The 14,281-nt window shown below is 40.7% G+C and overlaps 1 protein-coding gene across 2 annotated transcripts in view; it reads right to left on the reverse strand.

Annotated features, from left to right (window-relative positions):
• Nucleotides 1-13,997, reverse strand: part of TES (testin LIM domain protein) — a 28,866-nt gene extending 14,869 nt beyond the window's left edge. The window contains exons 1-2 of one of the 2 annotated variants that reach the window (XM_049814239.1): nt 13,835-13,997; nt 2,231-2,316 (exon numbers count right to left, since the gene is read on the reverse strand). In XM_049814239.1, the coding sequence (XP_049670196.1) occupies nt 2,231-2,316; nt 13,835-13,861 (113 nt within the window). In that variant the 5' untranslated portion in view covers nt 13,862-13,997. Of the gene's footprint in view, nt 1-2,230; nt 2,317-4,200; nt 4,285-13,834 lie in introns of those variants that run through there. The other variant, XM_049814240.1, reaches the window with a different exon arrangement.
• Between the last annotated feature and the right edge of the window lie 284 nt (nt 13,998-14,281).

Raw genomic sequence — 14,281 nt, forward strand, 5'->3', positions numbered from 1 at the left:
CAAAATATAGCAATATTTTTTTTCCTTTGAAAGCTGTTTATACAAAACTGATTTCAGACTTCAGATTCACACCCTCACTGTCCCCAGTAGAAGCTCTGCTGAAGAAACAGCTACTTTCTAACCCATTCTTGAATTGCCTCAACGGCTAACTTTTCAACTGTTTCAGAGGCATGTGCCACGTTTGTCTGACACCTAGATTATGCTTCTCAGACTACTTCTTACTGCCTTATTTACCAAGTCTATCCTATATAGATTTGACTTCCAAATTAAATCTTAATCTTAACTAAATAGTCACTAGTTTTATGTCTTTTTCTTACTCGCTCTTCAATCCACTGCTCTCTACAAGCTCTTGCTTTCTAGGAGAGACAGTGTTCTGACAAGCTATGTATTCAGGACCTGGCACAATGAGCCCTAACCACAAGAGCATAGTGAAAAGCTTATAAAGAAAAACACACAAAAACCTCCAAATACGCACAGAGAAGCAAACACACATTCTAACCTTGTAATCATGCTATTACGTGACTAAATCACTTCAGACATTTTATTTCTTTTTATCCCAAATTCTTCCCTGTTAAAGAATAAGCTAGGAATTACAAGGTCTAACAAAAGAGGACAAAAAGAAAGAGTTGAGAAAAAGTTAACTGGAGTAACCTTTTATTTTTTTTCTCCCCCACTTGCAATTTCCCCACCTATCATAGACTATGAACAAAGCTTTCTCTCAAGTAGGAAGTGACATAATTTCTCATCTAACCATGGATAAACAACACTATTTACTCCTGCAATTTTTTATTATTTTGTTTTACTGAATTACCTAAACACATTAACTATGTTCCATTGTAATTTACGAGTACCACTGTGAGTCCCATCACTGACTGAGTGCATATTGAAAAAGTCTTTCCATAATCTAAAGATAAAAAATTATTAATTTATCACATTTATTTACTAGTGTATTACAAATAATGACATGGAGCAAGAAGTGGTAAGTTGTTTCTATAGCTACATATTACAGATATGTAGCCAAGAATATATATTCTCATCAACTTATAGCAAGTCTTTGCCATGGTCTGTTCATCTGAGTATTTTATAAACTGAGTATGGGCTGCAGTTAAATACTTGGGCAAAGTTGTAAAGTCTCCTAGGCCTTATCTGCACCTGATGGCACTATGGCTGGGACATAAAGACTACCTTAAAAAAACCCCACAAAATAAAACCCTACTGCAGATAGTTATGACTGTAGCTAAATAACATTGGTGAAATGTAATCATTTTAATTGCTAGTGTGCGCTAGTGCTACTAACATTTATATTTATGTACCTTCCAGGCTGTTCCCTCTGAGAGAGGGTTGGGGTTTTTTGGTTGTTTTTTGTTTGGTTGGGTTTGTTTTGGTTTTTTGTTTGGTTGGGGTTTTTTGGTTTTTGTTTGTTTGTTTTGGGTTTTCTTTGTTTGTTTTTTTTGTTTTTTGGGTTTTTTTTTTTTGGGGGGGTAGGTTTTTTTTTTTTAAGTCAGAATCACTAAGCTACATCTTGAAGCACACCCAGTATGATCAGTGAACGGGGCTACATAGATATATACATTAATATGCATATATACATCTTGTTTAAGTAAAACAAGAAAGGTCTTAATAGAATACAAAGTTTCTGCAGAAGAAATGGCATAGACCACAGCATAGACTATTTGCTTCTACTATCATCAGCTCTTACTGGTTTAGGAACAGTGCATCATCCAAGGCCAAGTACTAACTTATTTTAATTATGACATCTCTTCCCCCTTTAAGTAATTTGTAGATGTATACAAAGTTTCAACATCTTTTCAACATAGATAAGATATTTCACCTAAAATCTCAGAACAAAGCTTATGTACTTGGTCAGGAGCTGAGAAAGCATTTTATTACTGAGATAAAGCACACTTCCCTGTCATCTCTTACTGCAGGGATATAGATGTTTTTACAAACCTACTTCAACTGTTTATTAAGCTAAAGCAAATGCTTCAGTAGAAGTACTACCATTGACTTCATTGCAGATGAAATGTATGTTCGTAAGTGATTACATACTTAAACACTCTGTTGTAATGCGACTGAGAAGTCCTGGCCCTGAACCTAGACACAGCTTCTTTAAAGCATCTGAATAGCTTAACTGAAGGAGAGAACAAAAGCAGTTACTTACACATTTGCAAGTATGTGCCAAAATCTGCAGTGCTGAGTCACAGCTTAAGAGACATCTGGTGTCACTTACCTCCAGAAATGAAGCTCAAATCCTTCACACTTATCCTTACATTTTAAGCAGGGGGCACCAAATCCTTGTTCATGGCCCAAGCCCATCTGCGTACAGAGCAAAATGACTACAGTCAGCTTCAAGAAATATGCTGCATGAATGATTTTACTGCTGCCTTTACAGTCTACAATCCACAGCTAAAGCAAAAGATAAGCGTTTCACTAAGCTGACATCAGGACAGCGTTTTGAGTTCCACTCACCTTTCTATTGTACCTACATAAGCAACAGTGTTCACACAAGCCTCTTCATAGGGTTGAGCTAGCAGGCAGCAAGTTAGCCTTAACCAAACCCAAGTATTTTTCTGGCGACTTGTCTCCCCAGCCCAGCTTGCTCTGCAAGCTTCACACAAGAGAAGAAGCAGATTCTCTGCAGCTCTTCCTTAGATCTGTGGCTGTGAAACCACAGCGAGTGAGGCCATAAGACCTCAAGTCAAAGGACATTTAATCCAGCTGTCAGGACAAAGTTATTTGCCAAATACAACTCAGCAAAAATACAGAAGAGCAAGAAATAAACAGAACCTACATTTATATGCACTAACCTGGTCACCTGATAGGAATAAAGAAAACACCTAAGTGATTTGTCTAATATTCCCAAGCATATTTGAGACTGGTCTGATAGTGATTGAGAACAGAATATACCCTTTACAATAACATTTTAGCTGGACTAATACCATCTTACTTTCCGAGGAGAAAGAGAAACAGCACAATTAGCAAAAACAATGACCATAAATTATATGCAAAGTTTTTCACCGTGAAAAACATTAAAAGGACAGATGACCAATTCATAATGCAGAGGAAAGACAAGAGAATATAAAAACCAGTGCAGAGTAAAGGCCAGATATTCACACAATATATCAACACATCAGCCAATTTAACTGAGTAACAGCCACTGGGCAGTTTGGAGTGAAAAACAGACACCAAGCACCATAACTTATGCATTCATATAACAGTAAATTTAAAATGCCTCACTCCAGCTCTTTAAATCTTTGGGGAACGTCGCTCTTAAATCAGATGGATGAAGGACCATAGAACTGTGGTCACAGTTGGGTGTGCAGGCTCGTGCCCAACATGCAGAGGGGAACCCATCCCCACACCCCCACCTAACACTCCAGTGGTGTGAGGAACACTCCTAGTTAACTGTGGATAGGCACAGTGGGAGGAGGGACAATCAGCTCACCTTTAGTTTAGCTTTTACCATGAATGGAAAGTGAGCTAGAGCTGACAAGTGCTGGTACTAATCTTAGTTCTGGCAACAATAATACAATGCCAGGCCTAATTAGGTGTGGTGATGCAGTTTTATTATGAAGAAGTTCGCAATTTACTCTGAGAAGTTATACTACTATTTTTTTTTCTGTGCAAGGATATGAAGAGCTCAACTTTCAACTTGTTTCTGTCCAAAATGAAGGAACAGATTATTCACAAATCACTTGCTCAACACAAAACACATGGTAAGATGCAGGGAAGACCATATTTTCAGTTATTTTAAAATTTGAAGGGTCACTGCCTCCATAGTCATTAGATATCCCCAAGGAAATTACAATTTTTTCTTGCAGCTTATGGTCTATTTAGGGAAAAGAGATACTTTGGCAGCTCTTACGTTACTGCTTGCAACTACAGAGATGGATAGAGGGGCATGAAATTCTTCCTTCCTTTCTTATCTGGAAGAAATACAAGCCTGCTGTGATCATGGTGACATCTTTATCAGCCTAAGGGCTCAAGAAGTTCACATGGTATAGGTGCTAACCTGAAGCCAGACCAGAAGACATCTAAAATAAACATAACTTTGAAGATTAAGTTCTTTCATGAACTACATTTTTGTCTATGTTGGACATATAAAGCTAATGGGTTAATAAAAGCTTGTCTCCACTGAAAATAGGTGTTTACAGGGTCTTCTCATCTGGAATCCAGAGCCCCACCATACACACCCATTACCTTGGTGCAGACACACCATACATCAGAAAACAACCAAGCACTCTTGTCAAGTTGCACATGAAGAGAACAAAATGTTGGCCAGGATGTTCCCTAAAGAGAAAGAGGAAGCTAAAGTAATACAAAACAATTGCTTTTTTTTCAGGACAGGTTAGTTTTTGTTTGGGGTTGTTTCTTTGGGTTTTTTGGTTGGTTTTTAAAGTCATACTCCCTAAAAAGCTGTAAAACTTAAAATGTCCTTGCACTGCCCTGAAAAACAGCCGCCGCCCCCCCCCCCCCCCAAGCAAAGCCAACATTAACCCATTCTCTCTTGCTGCTACACCAGCTACAAACTGGAATTACTTCTTTATGTTTATGCTCTCCCCTCCTTTAAAAAGGGGGAAAAGGGGAATAATGATGATTTTATTGACATTGTAATTAGAAGGCTTAGAAACCTAGGATCACTTGTGTATAGACACTATAGTACAGTACCCAGAGAAATAGCCTTAACATTTCAAGAATTACCAAAACAGAATCCGAAACACAAGTACGAAAATGAAAATGGTTTCTGCAATTTTTTAATATATCATTTCCAAGCCTCCTAACATTCAGGGGTTTTTAAGCTAAAAATACCTCTCCAGAAGCAAATTAAGAAGAGGAAATATGTGCTGTCTAAATGCTCCACCCAAAACGTACTCCCTTCTCCAGAGTAAAACAGACAACAACCAGCCAGCCTAGCCTGCATCGTCACAACCAGCAGTGTCAGTGGAGATTTCTTCAGAAATACAGGATCCCACATTACTTCCCCAATAATGAAGAGCACATCGTTAAGTAAATGCTTATGCAGCTTGAGACAAAGTGAATTAGCAAACAAGATAAACTTGTTTTGAAATGTATTTCTCAGTTTGCTGCACAACAGAAAGAAGGGGATGACCCTTCTATACACAATGTCTGGTCACCTTATGGAAAAGGTTTAGCTCGAAACCAAGGGGCACATTGAAGGCCAAATTAGACATGATTCCAGATGCACAGCCTCTGCCTTTGTTCTGATAGAGAAACTATGTGGCCATTTGCCAAAACTGAAAATATAAAAAAGTTGCACACAGTGCTTTTGAGTTTGACTCTATCTAAAAGTCAGTGCACTCCACAGTCCTGTAACAGGACCTCCTTCAGTGGTAAGGAAGCATCACCCTTAGAAATGACTGTTTCTTCTTCAACAGCTGATTCTGCTGTAATTTGGGAAATTAAGAGAGCCTAAAGCTGCAATATGCTTCTTCATTGCTGCTGCCTACATCTATTTGCCATGCCTTCTGAAAGACATGGCCAGCTCTGTGCTGGAGCACCCAGAGATAGAGAGCAGGCTGAGCATGTACTGGAGCGGGAAAGCATGCCTGAGAACAGGAGGGAATCCATTTTCCCCATAAATGGCGTTATGGGAGAAATAGCACAGACAGGTCAGCTGCAATACTGCCAGAAGAAGGGTCCTGCCTGTCTACTGCTATTAATTTTCATTTTACAGCAAAAGTTATGCAAAACCATCTGGTATTACTAACATACCCAATACAGTTTTAAATAGTCGGAGTACAGAAGACGATATAAATATGATTGAGATCATCTGTTGCATGCTGCTTTCAAGATTAAATAGTCCTCAAGGGCAGAGAATTTTAAATGGTTACAGCTAAGTGAGAATTAGTGAAAGACTGCCCTGCTTCAGTTCAGACTGGAATCCAGAGTCAAAAGTTGGCTGTCTTGACAGTAAGCTTCTACACAAGGCTCCTTAATGTAATCTTAAAAAACCAAATGGTCCCATTCAAGTGTCTAATAGTTTGTTCAGATGTGCAAGAGAAACCCAGTAGTTGCTATGAAATAGTCTAGACCTGGCTTATCAGAAGCTTCTGCCCACTGTCTCTCAGTATTATCACTGTACAGTGACTAGAGTCTAATTCTGTATTCCCTCCCATAAAGCAGCTGGGCACAAATGATACAAAGGGTATCCTAGCAGAGTTCCACTGGAAGTCTTCAATTATTTTGCGTTACCATTTAATAGTCATCACACCCACCACAAATATAGCCCTCAAAGCTAGTTGCTCTGACCTTCCTGCCCCTTTACAAAGGGGCCCCTGGGGTGCAGCAATAAGAAGGTAAAAGAGGAACCCATAACAAAAATGGAGAAACTCCATTTGGCATTTCTAGGTCTCCCTCCCACAAGATTTCTTCTACCTCCTCAGTCCCACCAAAGGACCAGTGCTAACTTGAGTCTTGGCTGCTTTTCCTTCCTCCCTCCAAGGAGACTCCTGTACCACCAGACAGGTGAGCTGTATTAATATTTCACCTTGCCATGGACAGCAAGACACAATACCAGTACTTAGCCTCTGCAGAAGATCAGAAGCCCTTTCCACTGTTTGAGACCTCTCCAGAATTTGAAATATTGTGGCTATACAGTGAGAAAGTTGTCATTAGTGGATTGTGATAATTAACAGTGGAGCCCCAGAGTAGACTTAAATCCTCTTCACTGTCCTTTTTGCAGATCTTTGTCCCGTGCCCTTGAGTCCTCCAAGGACAGAAGCAAAGAAATCCATGCTAAAGCTATTCCTGGATTTACTGTAAAATCTCAGGAATCTTCTGGTTTGAAGATTACCTAACTATTGATCCATTTGGATGTTTGAGGGGCTACATCAAGTGATATTGTTTCCCATTTCCAATGTAAGCTTGAGAAAAACACCTGTATAACACAGTTTTCTAGCATATCCTAATGTACTTTAGGAATTTACAAAGAAATGAAGGTAAAGCTAAGTATGCAAAAAAAAAAAAAGAGACTGAGAACAAGACACATTAGAAATCTCACATGTTGTGCAAGCTTTATTGCTGAGACCTGATCTTGTATCACTCTATTCTGTACCAGCAGAAGTCTTCTCTAGTAGGGATACACAGCAAATTGGAAATTAAAATAGGCTACAGCATTTAAATTTTAAAAGCAGCAGAGCTATGTTATTTCTTATGATTCCAGAATAAGAAAAACAACCCAACCACAAGAGACATGGTTATATGTGGACAATGCTTATAAGACTTCTACAGACACTGTACGAGAAGAGAGAAAAAAAGCTCTATCTGAGGTGAAAAGCAGTATCCCACTAACCACCCTATATTTGTTATTATTTAAAATGTCTATTGAAATTGACAGGAAGTCTGTCCTAGCTTTTTTGACATATGCAATTTGATTTAGGAAAAAGTTGACTCAAATTAAGATGTAGAAGCTTAGGTAAGGAGGTCCATTTGCACAGAAAGAAGGATGCCAAAAAGTGGTTGCATCCAAGAAAAATATTAGAAAGATGATCTGGGCAGGACAGGCAGAAAAATAAATCGAGGAGCTGCAGCAGCCTATGATAGCACACAAGTACCAAGAATTTATTTTGTTGTGATGTCTTCAACTAAATATCAAACAGTTCAGAATATAAATATTTAAGACACTGCTACACAGTCTACTGTCAAAAGACTAACAGCTATTAAAGATCTCAGCTGGATAGAAATCAAGTCATGTTTATTCACAAAGTCCAGTATTATGCTAGCTAAGTTGGAATGCAGCTGACGCACCAATAACACTGCCCATAAACCTCCAATACAGCACTATCCATCACCCAATGCTGCAGAGGCTTTTTCACAATACTTGGCATATTTTGTTTTGACATCAGTGCTTTTGCCCAGTTGCATCTTCTAAGATTAGGTTTTCAGGAGCAGACCTGAAAATCTACACACTCACTTATTAGGATCTTAAGTCATGCAGGAAAGCACATGCTTTTTTTCAGCCAGTGCTCTTAGAAGCTGCAGCTAGACAACCTCAGACTGAAAACAAGGCAAAACGGAAGGGTTAGGCAGACATTAAGAAACAAAAAGACCATAAACACACATACAGCAGTACCAAAGTACAGTTACATCTGGTGTAATCTGGAATTATCATGACAGAAGCCTCATTACTCCCTTGACCTATTCATTTGACCAAGCCTAAAACTAGGTAACAGCCCTGACAAGCTTTCACCTTCACAGTCCTACTCTTCCTGAAGGTCTCCAGCACCTAGAACTTCAGCAACTCTGCATGTTAGCAGAAAGTACTTATTAGGGGGTTTTGGTGGTTTTTTTTGTTTTGTGTTTTTTTTTTTTTTTTTTTTTTTTACATATACACCCTATGTAAAACATTATATATACACACACATATCCCATATGCATATATTAGTTGTATATATAAACCAAACATGCATATCTATTTAAAACAGATTGTAAAATACAATTTTTAAATACAGCACAGTATGTATATTTACATCTACCCCATTGCATCTGTAAACTTTGTATTTGCTAGGAAGAAGCCATTAATTTGCAAGGCATGCTCAGCATACTTTAAGATAAAAGAAATGTGTTTAAGCAACTTTTACCAATAAAATTTCATTCACAATTGTTACTCACCATTATTATTATTATTATTTTACTTAGAGGAAAGGAAAAAACATTTCTTTTTTTCCAGGAACACTTGCAGAAACAGATCTTTGTGCCTTTAATGACAGAATACTGTAACTTAAAAGTAAGCTAATTTTCCATCTCACTAAAACTTGGCTTATAGTTATAGCATATCAAAGAAAATTTAACCTGATCTTAAAAGTCATGCAGTCCTGCATTCAAAGTGTTTCTTGGCTTGCTATTCAGGCATTTCATGTTAACTTATGGTCAAACACCTGGGGAGTACTTTTGCACAGAAAAAAGTCAGAAATGTTTAATTTAGCCTTGCCATCTTTGCCAAGCTGATATCCAGGCACATTGGACAAAAAGTAACTAGGGGTGTGCATTCAGATAGGTGTTCCAGAAAACAATTCACAGAATTTATTTTTTAAGTTTGTGAAGGAGGAGAAAAAAAATAATCCCACCACAACATATGCAGGAAGCAGTTACTCAGTTTCCTTGTTAACAACACTGAAGTAGTTCCTCTCATACCTCCACACTTGTTTTCATACTTCTCCTTGCAGGCAAAATTCACCATGAATAAAATTGCATTTCCTTGATCTTACTATACATAAGGAACAGCAAAGAAGCTCTGCTATCGTGGGTTTCCATGGCAGTAACACCAAAACAAACAGTGACCTCAACAGGAAGCATAGCCCAGCAGATATTACTAAATCATGCTTTGCAAAACATGAAAAAGTTGACTTTGCTCCTATACATATTTTATTCACCATTCATTTATCAACAAGCATTACAGTTGTTGACTTAATGATGGCTAAACCACTCTGTGTTTGGTTTTCCACCATAACAAAACAAACCAACCCTCATGCCATAGAAAAATAACCACGCAGGCATTCTACATCAGAGAAGTTGCACCTCTTCTCCCCAAACGCCTCCGCCCCTTCTTCATCACAATCAAAGTTCCTTTTATAAAGCAAGCATTATACTGTGAAAGCTTATACAGAACAGACTCGCTGCCAGATTCTTATTTTCTCTAGTGAAGCACAAGACCATGCTGCCAGCAGGACTGCAAAGCAGGACCGTGACCTACTGATTCATTTTACCAAGCTCACAGAGGTGACAGACAGGGCAGGAATCCAGACTAGCAGAACTTTGTTCTAACAGAGGCTTCAACAAAAAGCATTAAATCTTCATTTTCCCTATACCCTCCAAGCAAGGTTTGAGAACACAGCGTACATTGTGTTTGAGAGAAATAGTCATCTGTTTGTTGCACAAGTACTTTTCAAGCTGGAGCTGCTGTTTTTAGGCTTCAGCTCTGTGTGCAATCTCTTTTTATATACAAAATTATCTTCATGATCCTCAAGTGCAAGAGCAAATCCAATCGCTCCTGAGAAAAAGGAGAAAACTGTATAGTCAGCCTTAAACTCCCCATCCCCTTTAAAGGGAAATTATAACAGACAGTAACGTATCAATCTTAGTATTAACACAGTAGCCAAGAAGACTGCCTCGCAACTGTATTTTCCCACACTATTCACTGCCTAGACATTTGCCAGTCATTTTATGTCTCCGAGAAGCACACAGACTTGACTACAAAAGAGTTATAAATATATGTGGAAAACTGTGTATGTTCTGCATATATTCTCAGTGCTGAAAATTCATTCTGAAATTTGTGTTTCCTGCAGACTGTGGTTGTCCAGAACTCAGGATTCGACCAAGACAGACGTCTGGCTACAGAGCAGACTTGCTTCCTCCAGCTACTTGTGAAGACAGCAAGATGAGTTTTACAGCATAGAAAAGAAACTGAATAGAAGATGTTAAATGAAAGGTCTGAGCTGAAGTAATTGTGTCCCTAGATTCCTCACAGCCAAACACTTAAGAAGAGTATGTTACACAGGACTGCTGCCTTTCTCTCATAAGACAGCAAATATATGAGCTATTCACTGCTAAAAGGGTGGGTTAGAAATCGTGGCAGGTGGGGCAGTAGTTCTTCCTGCTGAAGGACACGTAGGTTGTTTGAGCCCTAGTGGTCTTGTACTGGAGAGGAACCGATTTCTGTCAGATGACCTGTGCTAGAACTGTTAAATTTGGAGGGGGAAGGGGGGGGGGGAATCAAACCTGATATCAACAACAAGAACAGACTTTCCTAAACCAGTTCAGAAGTGAGTTTTCTCTTTGTACAAACCCAGACACATAAATGTAGTATTCACATATATGTGCATGTTTTTCTCCAGTACAATACCAGCTCCTTGAAAGCCAACAGCAGCTTTCTAAAGAGACAATGCAGTAGTTCACAACTGAAGAATGGACTCATGGCCTAGTGACACTTGGAGAAATCTCAGGAATGCCACCTTGGAAACCTCATCTCTTGAGTTTTCTAGAAGCAGAAAATGTCCCTTTATATTACCCTGTGCAGTTATACATTAGCAGTTGTGGGCAGGGCAAGAAGTTTTTCTACAGTTATGAGGTAAGTGTCTGAGTCTCCATACTATGCCCTGCTCCACTGGGCATTCATTTCCCTCTGCTCTGCTGAACACCAGGGTTACAGCAAGAGAATGGCAACTTATCTGGGGACAATGTAGCAACTCCTGCTTTCTTCTGGCCAGTGTTCTTGGAACTTCCTACCCAACAGGCAGGTTAGCCATCCTTAGTCCATAGTGTCTACCTCCATTTGGCAGGCAGTAAATAGGTACAAGTCACTGCAAAATAAAAAGTTAACATAAGGTAGCAAGCAAATTTTGTAAAAGGACTCAAGTTATCTTATGCCCTGGGCTGAAATAAGAAGACAGGGGTGAGAACCACAACATGTAGTTAAATAACCCATTACTGCTGATGGACTAAAAAACTGACATGGACATCTCCACCTCAAGACAAGTTTCTCTTGAAGGCCAAGTAGTTTACTGGTTTTGATAAACTTTACTGGAAACTTCCCATAATGTTCTTCCACCTTTCAAGAAAGGGGGGAAGTTGGCAAAGAAAAGAGAGAAGATAAGAAAACAAACAGGTTGAGAACAGGAATTAAAGGATGGAGGCTGAAGCTACTGCAGCTACTGCAGAGTTGACATGAACTGTTACTCATTCATTCCAGTATACAAAATCTGAAGAAGTTTTAAGTAAATATCGGTTGTCAAAAAAGAAGGAAAGAATTTAGTACTGAACACACTCATACACAGCAAAGCTTCCCAGTTCTCCCTGCATTGACTTGTCACAGATCCTTGTCTGTTCTCTTGGGAAATGAGCTTCACCCAAGTTATAAAGAGTAAGAAGGTGATGAGGAGATATGAACAAAGGAGGAGAGACAGAGGAAGAACAGAAGTAGTTTTCTGAACATACGTATAGTAGAAACAGAAAAACCTTGAAGTTCTTCACACCACAAACATCTCTTTGCAGTATTAATACTAAAGCTGAACAGCACAGAAAATACAAATTACTCTCTACAAACAGAGCTTTGCTAGTTTCTTTTGTGGCACTAGTTTCCATGTCTGAACAGGTTCAGAAAAGTCTTCAGGATTCTTTGAAGTTGATGAAGGAGAAGAGTAAAAGATGACCAAAGAAAAATATGACAACAGTAGTCAAATAAACATACAACACACACAACTACCCAATAATTACAGTGCATTTTAAAGCAGATGTTCAGCAGCTACAAGTTCACTCAAACCAAGACTCCACTACCAGCAGAATTTTATCAGTATTTCACAGGACATATTAATTTTCTCTTTAGATGGAGAAATTGTGAATAGGAATGCTCCATCTTCCGCAAATATACATCTCTCCCCTCTTGGGCTTCAAAAAAAACTTTCAGCAAACAAGCTCTGTGACACCTTCAAGTTTAAATTTTGAATTGCACTTAGAAATTATAAGCAAATCTACTCAAGAAGCTTGTTTTCATTACATACACGCAGTCACACAAGGGGGACAACCCTGTGCACACAACTAGCTTCTAAAGACAGTGATAGTACTTAGCTACACCCATCTATACACTGATGGCCTCATGTTGACTGGGGACCGAGATGTGTAGACTCTCCAAACCAGGACCCTCATCCAGGTGATTTTATCACATAGTAACATCACTCAGAGAAAGTTGTAACTCAGGGCTAGCCTGCTTCACTAGGATTCAGCCTTGACTTAACAGGTAGCCTTCCGCACTGCACAGCTACTTCTGTATCTGAGTCAGTTTCTAGCCTACACATTGGAAAAGCATTCGGGTATAGGAAAGTGCATATTCATACTTTAAAATAAGTTACTACCCTTAAATGTAACAATTCAGGAATACACACTATGCACGTCCATATAACATGCATTTCAAATGACTAGTTTCCATATATCAATGAGGGTTATGTACAGATTTAACCCATGTTCATATACAAATCTCCTTCTGCCTTTATCAAATAGTGCCATTACAAATACCATAAAGAATTTCTTACTGGAAGAAGTCATTGCTTAAGTGCTGCATTTAATTTCAAAAGCACTAGAAGCAAAGATTGAGAGGTGCATCCCACATGAAGTCAGTTTTACCTATGGAGCTTTAAATAGCAAGTTTTAGAAAGAGATCCTATACAAGTGGATTATCTATCACTTTCTGTTACTTATCCTTCGCTTCTTGCCAGTTTGACTCCAAAGAAACTAGTCAATACGCCTTTAAAAGAAAAAAAAACCACCAAACACAACCCTAAGTTTCTGTCTCGGGAGCGTAATCCATACAAACGCTGACAACACACTTGTAATGAGCTAGTCACATCAAAGGTCGGAAATTAATCTGCAGCATATCCACAAACAGCATTCCGGCCGCATGCAATTTGGGTTTCGCCCACACCTACATAGGCACGGCACACACCTGAACACAACTATTAGATCTCAGGGTTTTTTGGTGTGTTTGTTTTTTTTTTTTTTTTTTTGGGGGGGGGGGGGGGAGGGGAAATACGGGGTTTTACTTTCAGGACAGGACAGGAGTACCCACTTGGCTACCTGGGGGACAAACCGCGGCGTCTTAATTATAGCGTCGGGCGCAGAGGAGAAGTTTTTTGTTCCGCCCGAGGGCTCGGCGGCAGGAGGTCATCCCGCAGGCAGCTCCCCCCGACTATCACCTCACGCACCCCCCCCCCCCCCCACACTCCGAGACGGGCCGAGGGAGCCCGAGCGGCAGAGCCGGGAGGGGCCCACCCCCGCGCACGGCGGGTCCGCGGCAGGTAGGCTGGGCGGGCAGCCCCCACCTTACCTTTTTCACTTTACTCTCCAGCTCCATGCTGCCGCCTGGCCGGGCCGAGGCTCCGGAGCAGGGCGGTGCGGGCTGCGGTGCGAGGCCGGACTGCCCGGCCGGCGAACCGCCGTTCTGCGTCGCGCCGAGGCGCTGAGGTGAGGTGACGCCCGGCCGCCCCTCAGCGCCCGCCGCCGCGCTCAAACTTCCGCTGCCCTGCGGCAGTGGCTGCAGCCGAACAAAGGCAGGGCGGCAGCCAATCCCCGCCCGGCCGCCCGCCGGCCCGCCAGCCAATCACCCGCCGCCGCCCCGCCCCGCCCGGCCCGGCCCCGTCTGCCCTAGCCGGCCCGGTGGCGGTGAGGCCGGGCCGGGCGAGGGGCCAGGCGGGCGGCAGGGCTTGTGAGTCCTCCCCGGAGGGATGACAAGGTCACGGGGAGGGCGTCCGCTGGCGCAGCGGTTTACCTTCGA

This window comes from Accipiter gentilis, chromosome 11, assembly GCF_929443795.1.
Source record: "Accipiter gentilis chromosome 11, bAccGen1.1, whole genome shotgun sequence".
Taxonomy (NCBI): domain Eukaryota; kingdom Metazoa; phylum Chordata; class Aves; order Accipitriformes; family Accipitridae; genus Astur; species Astur gentilis.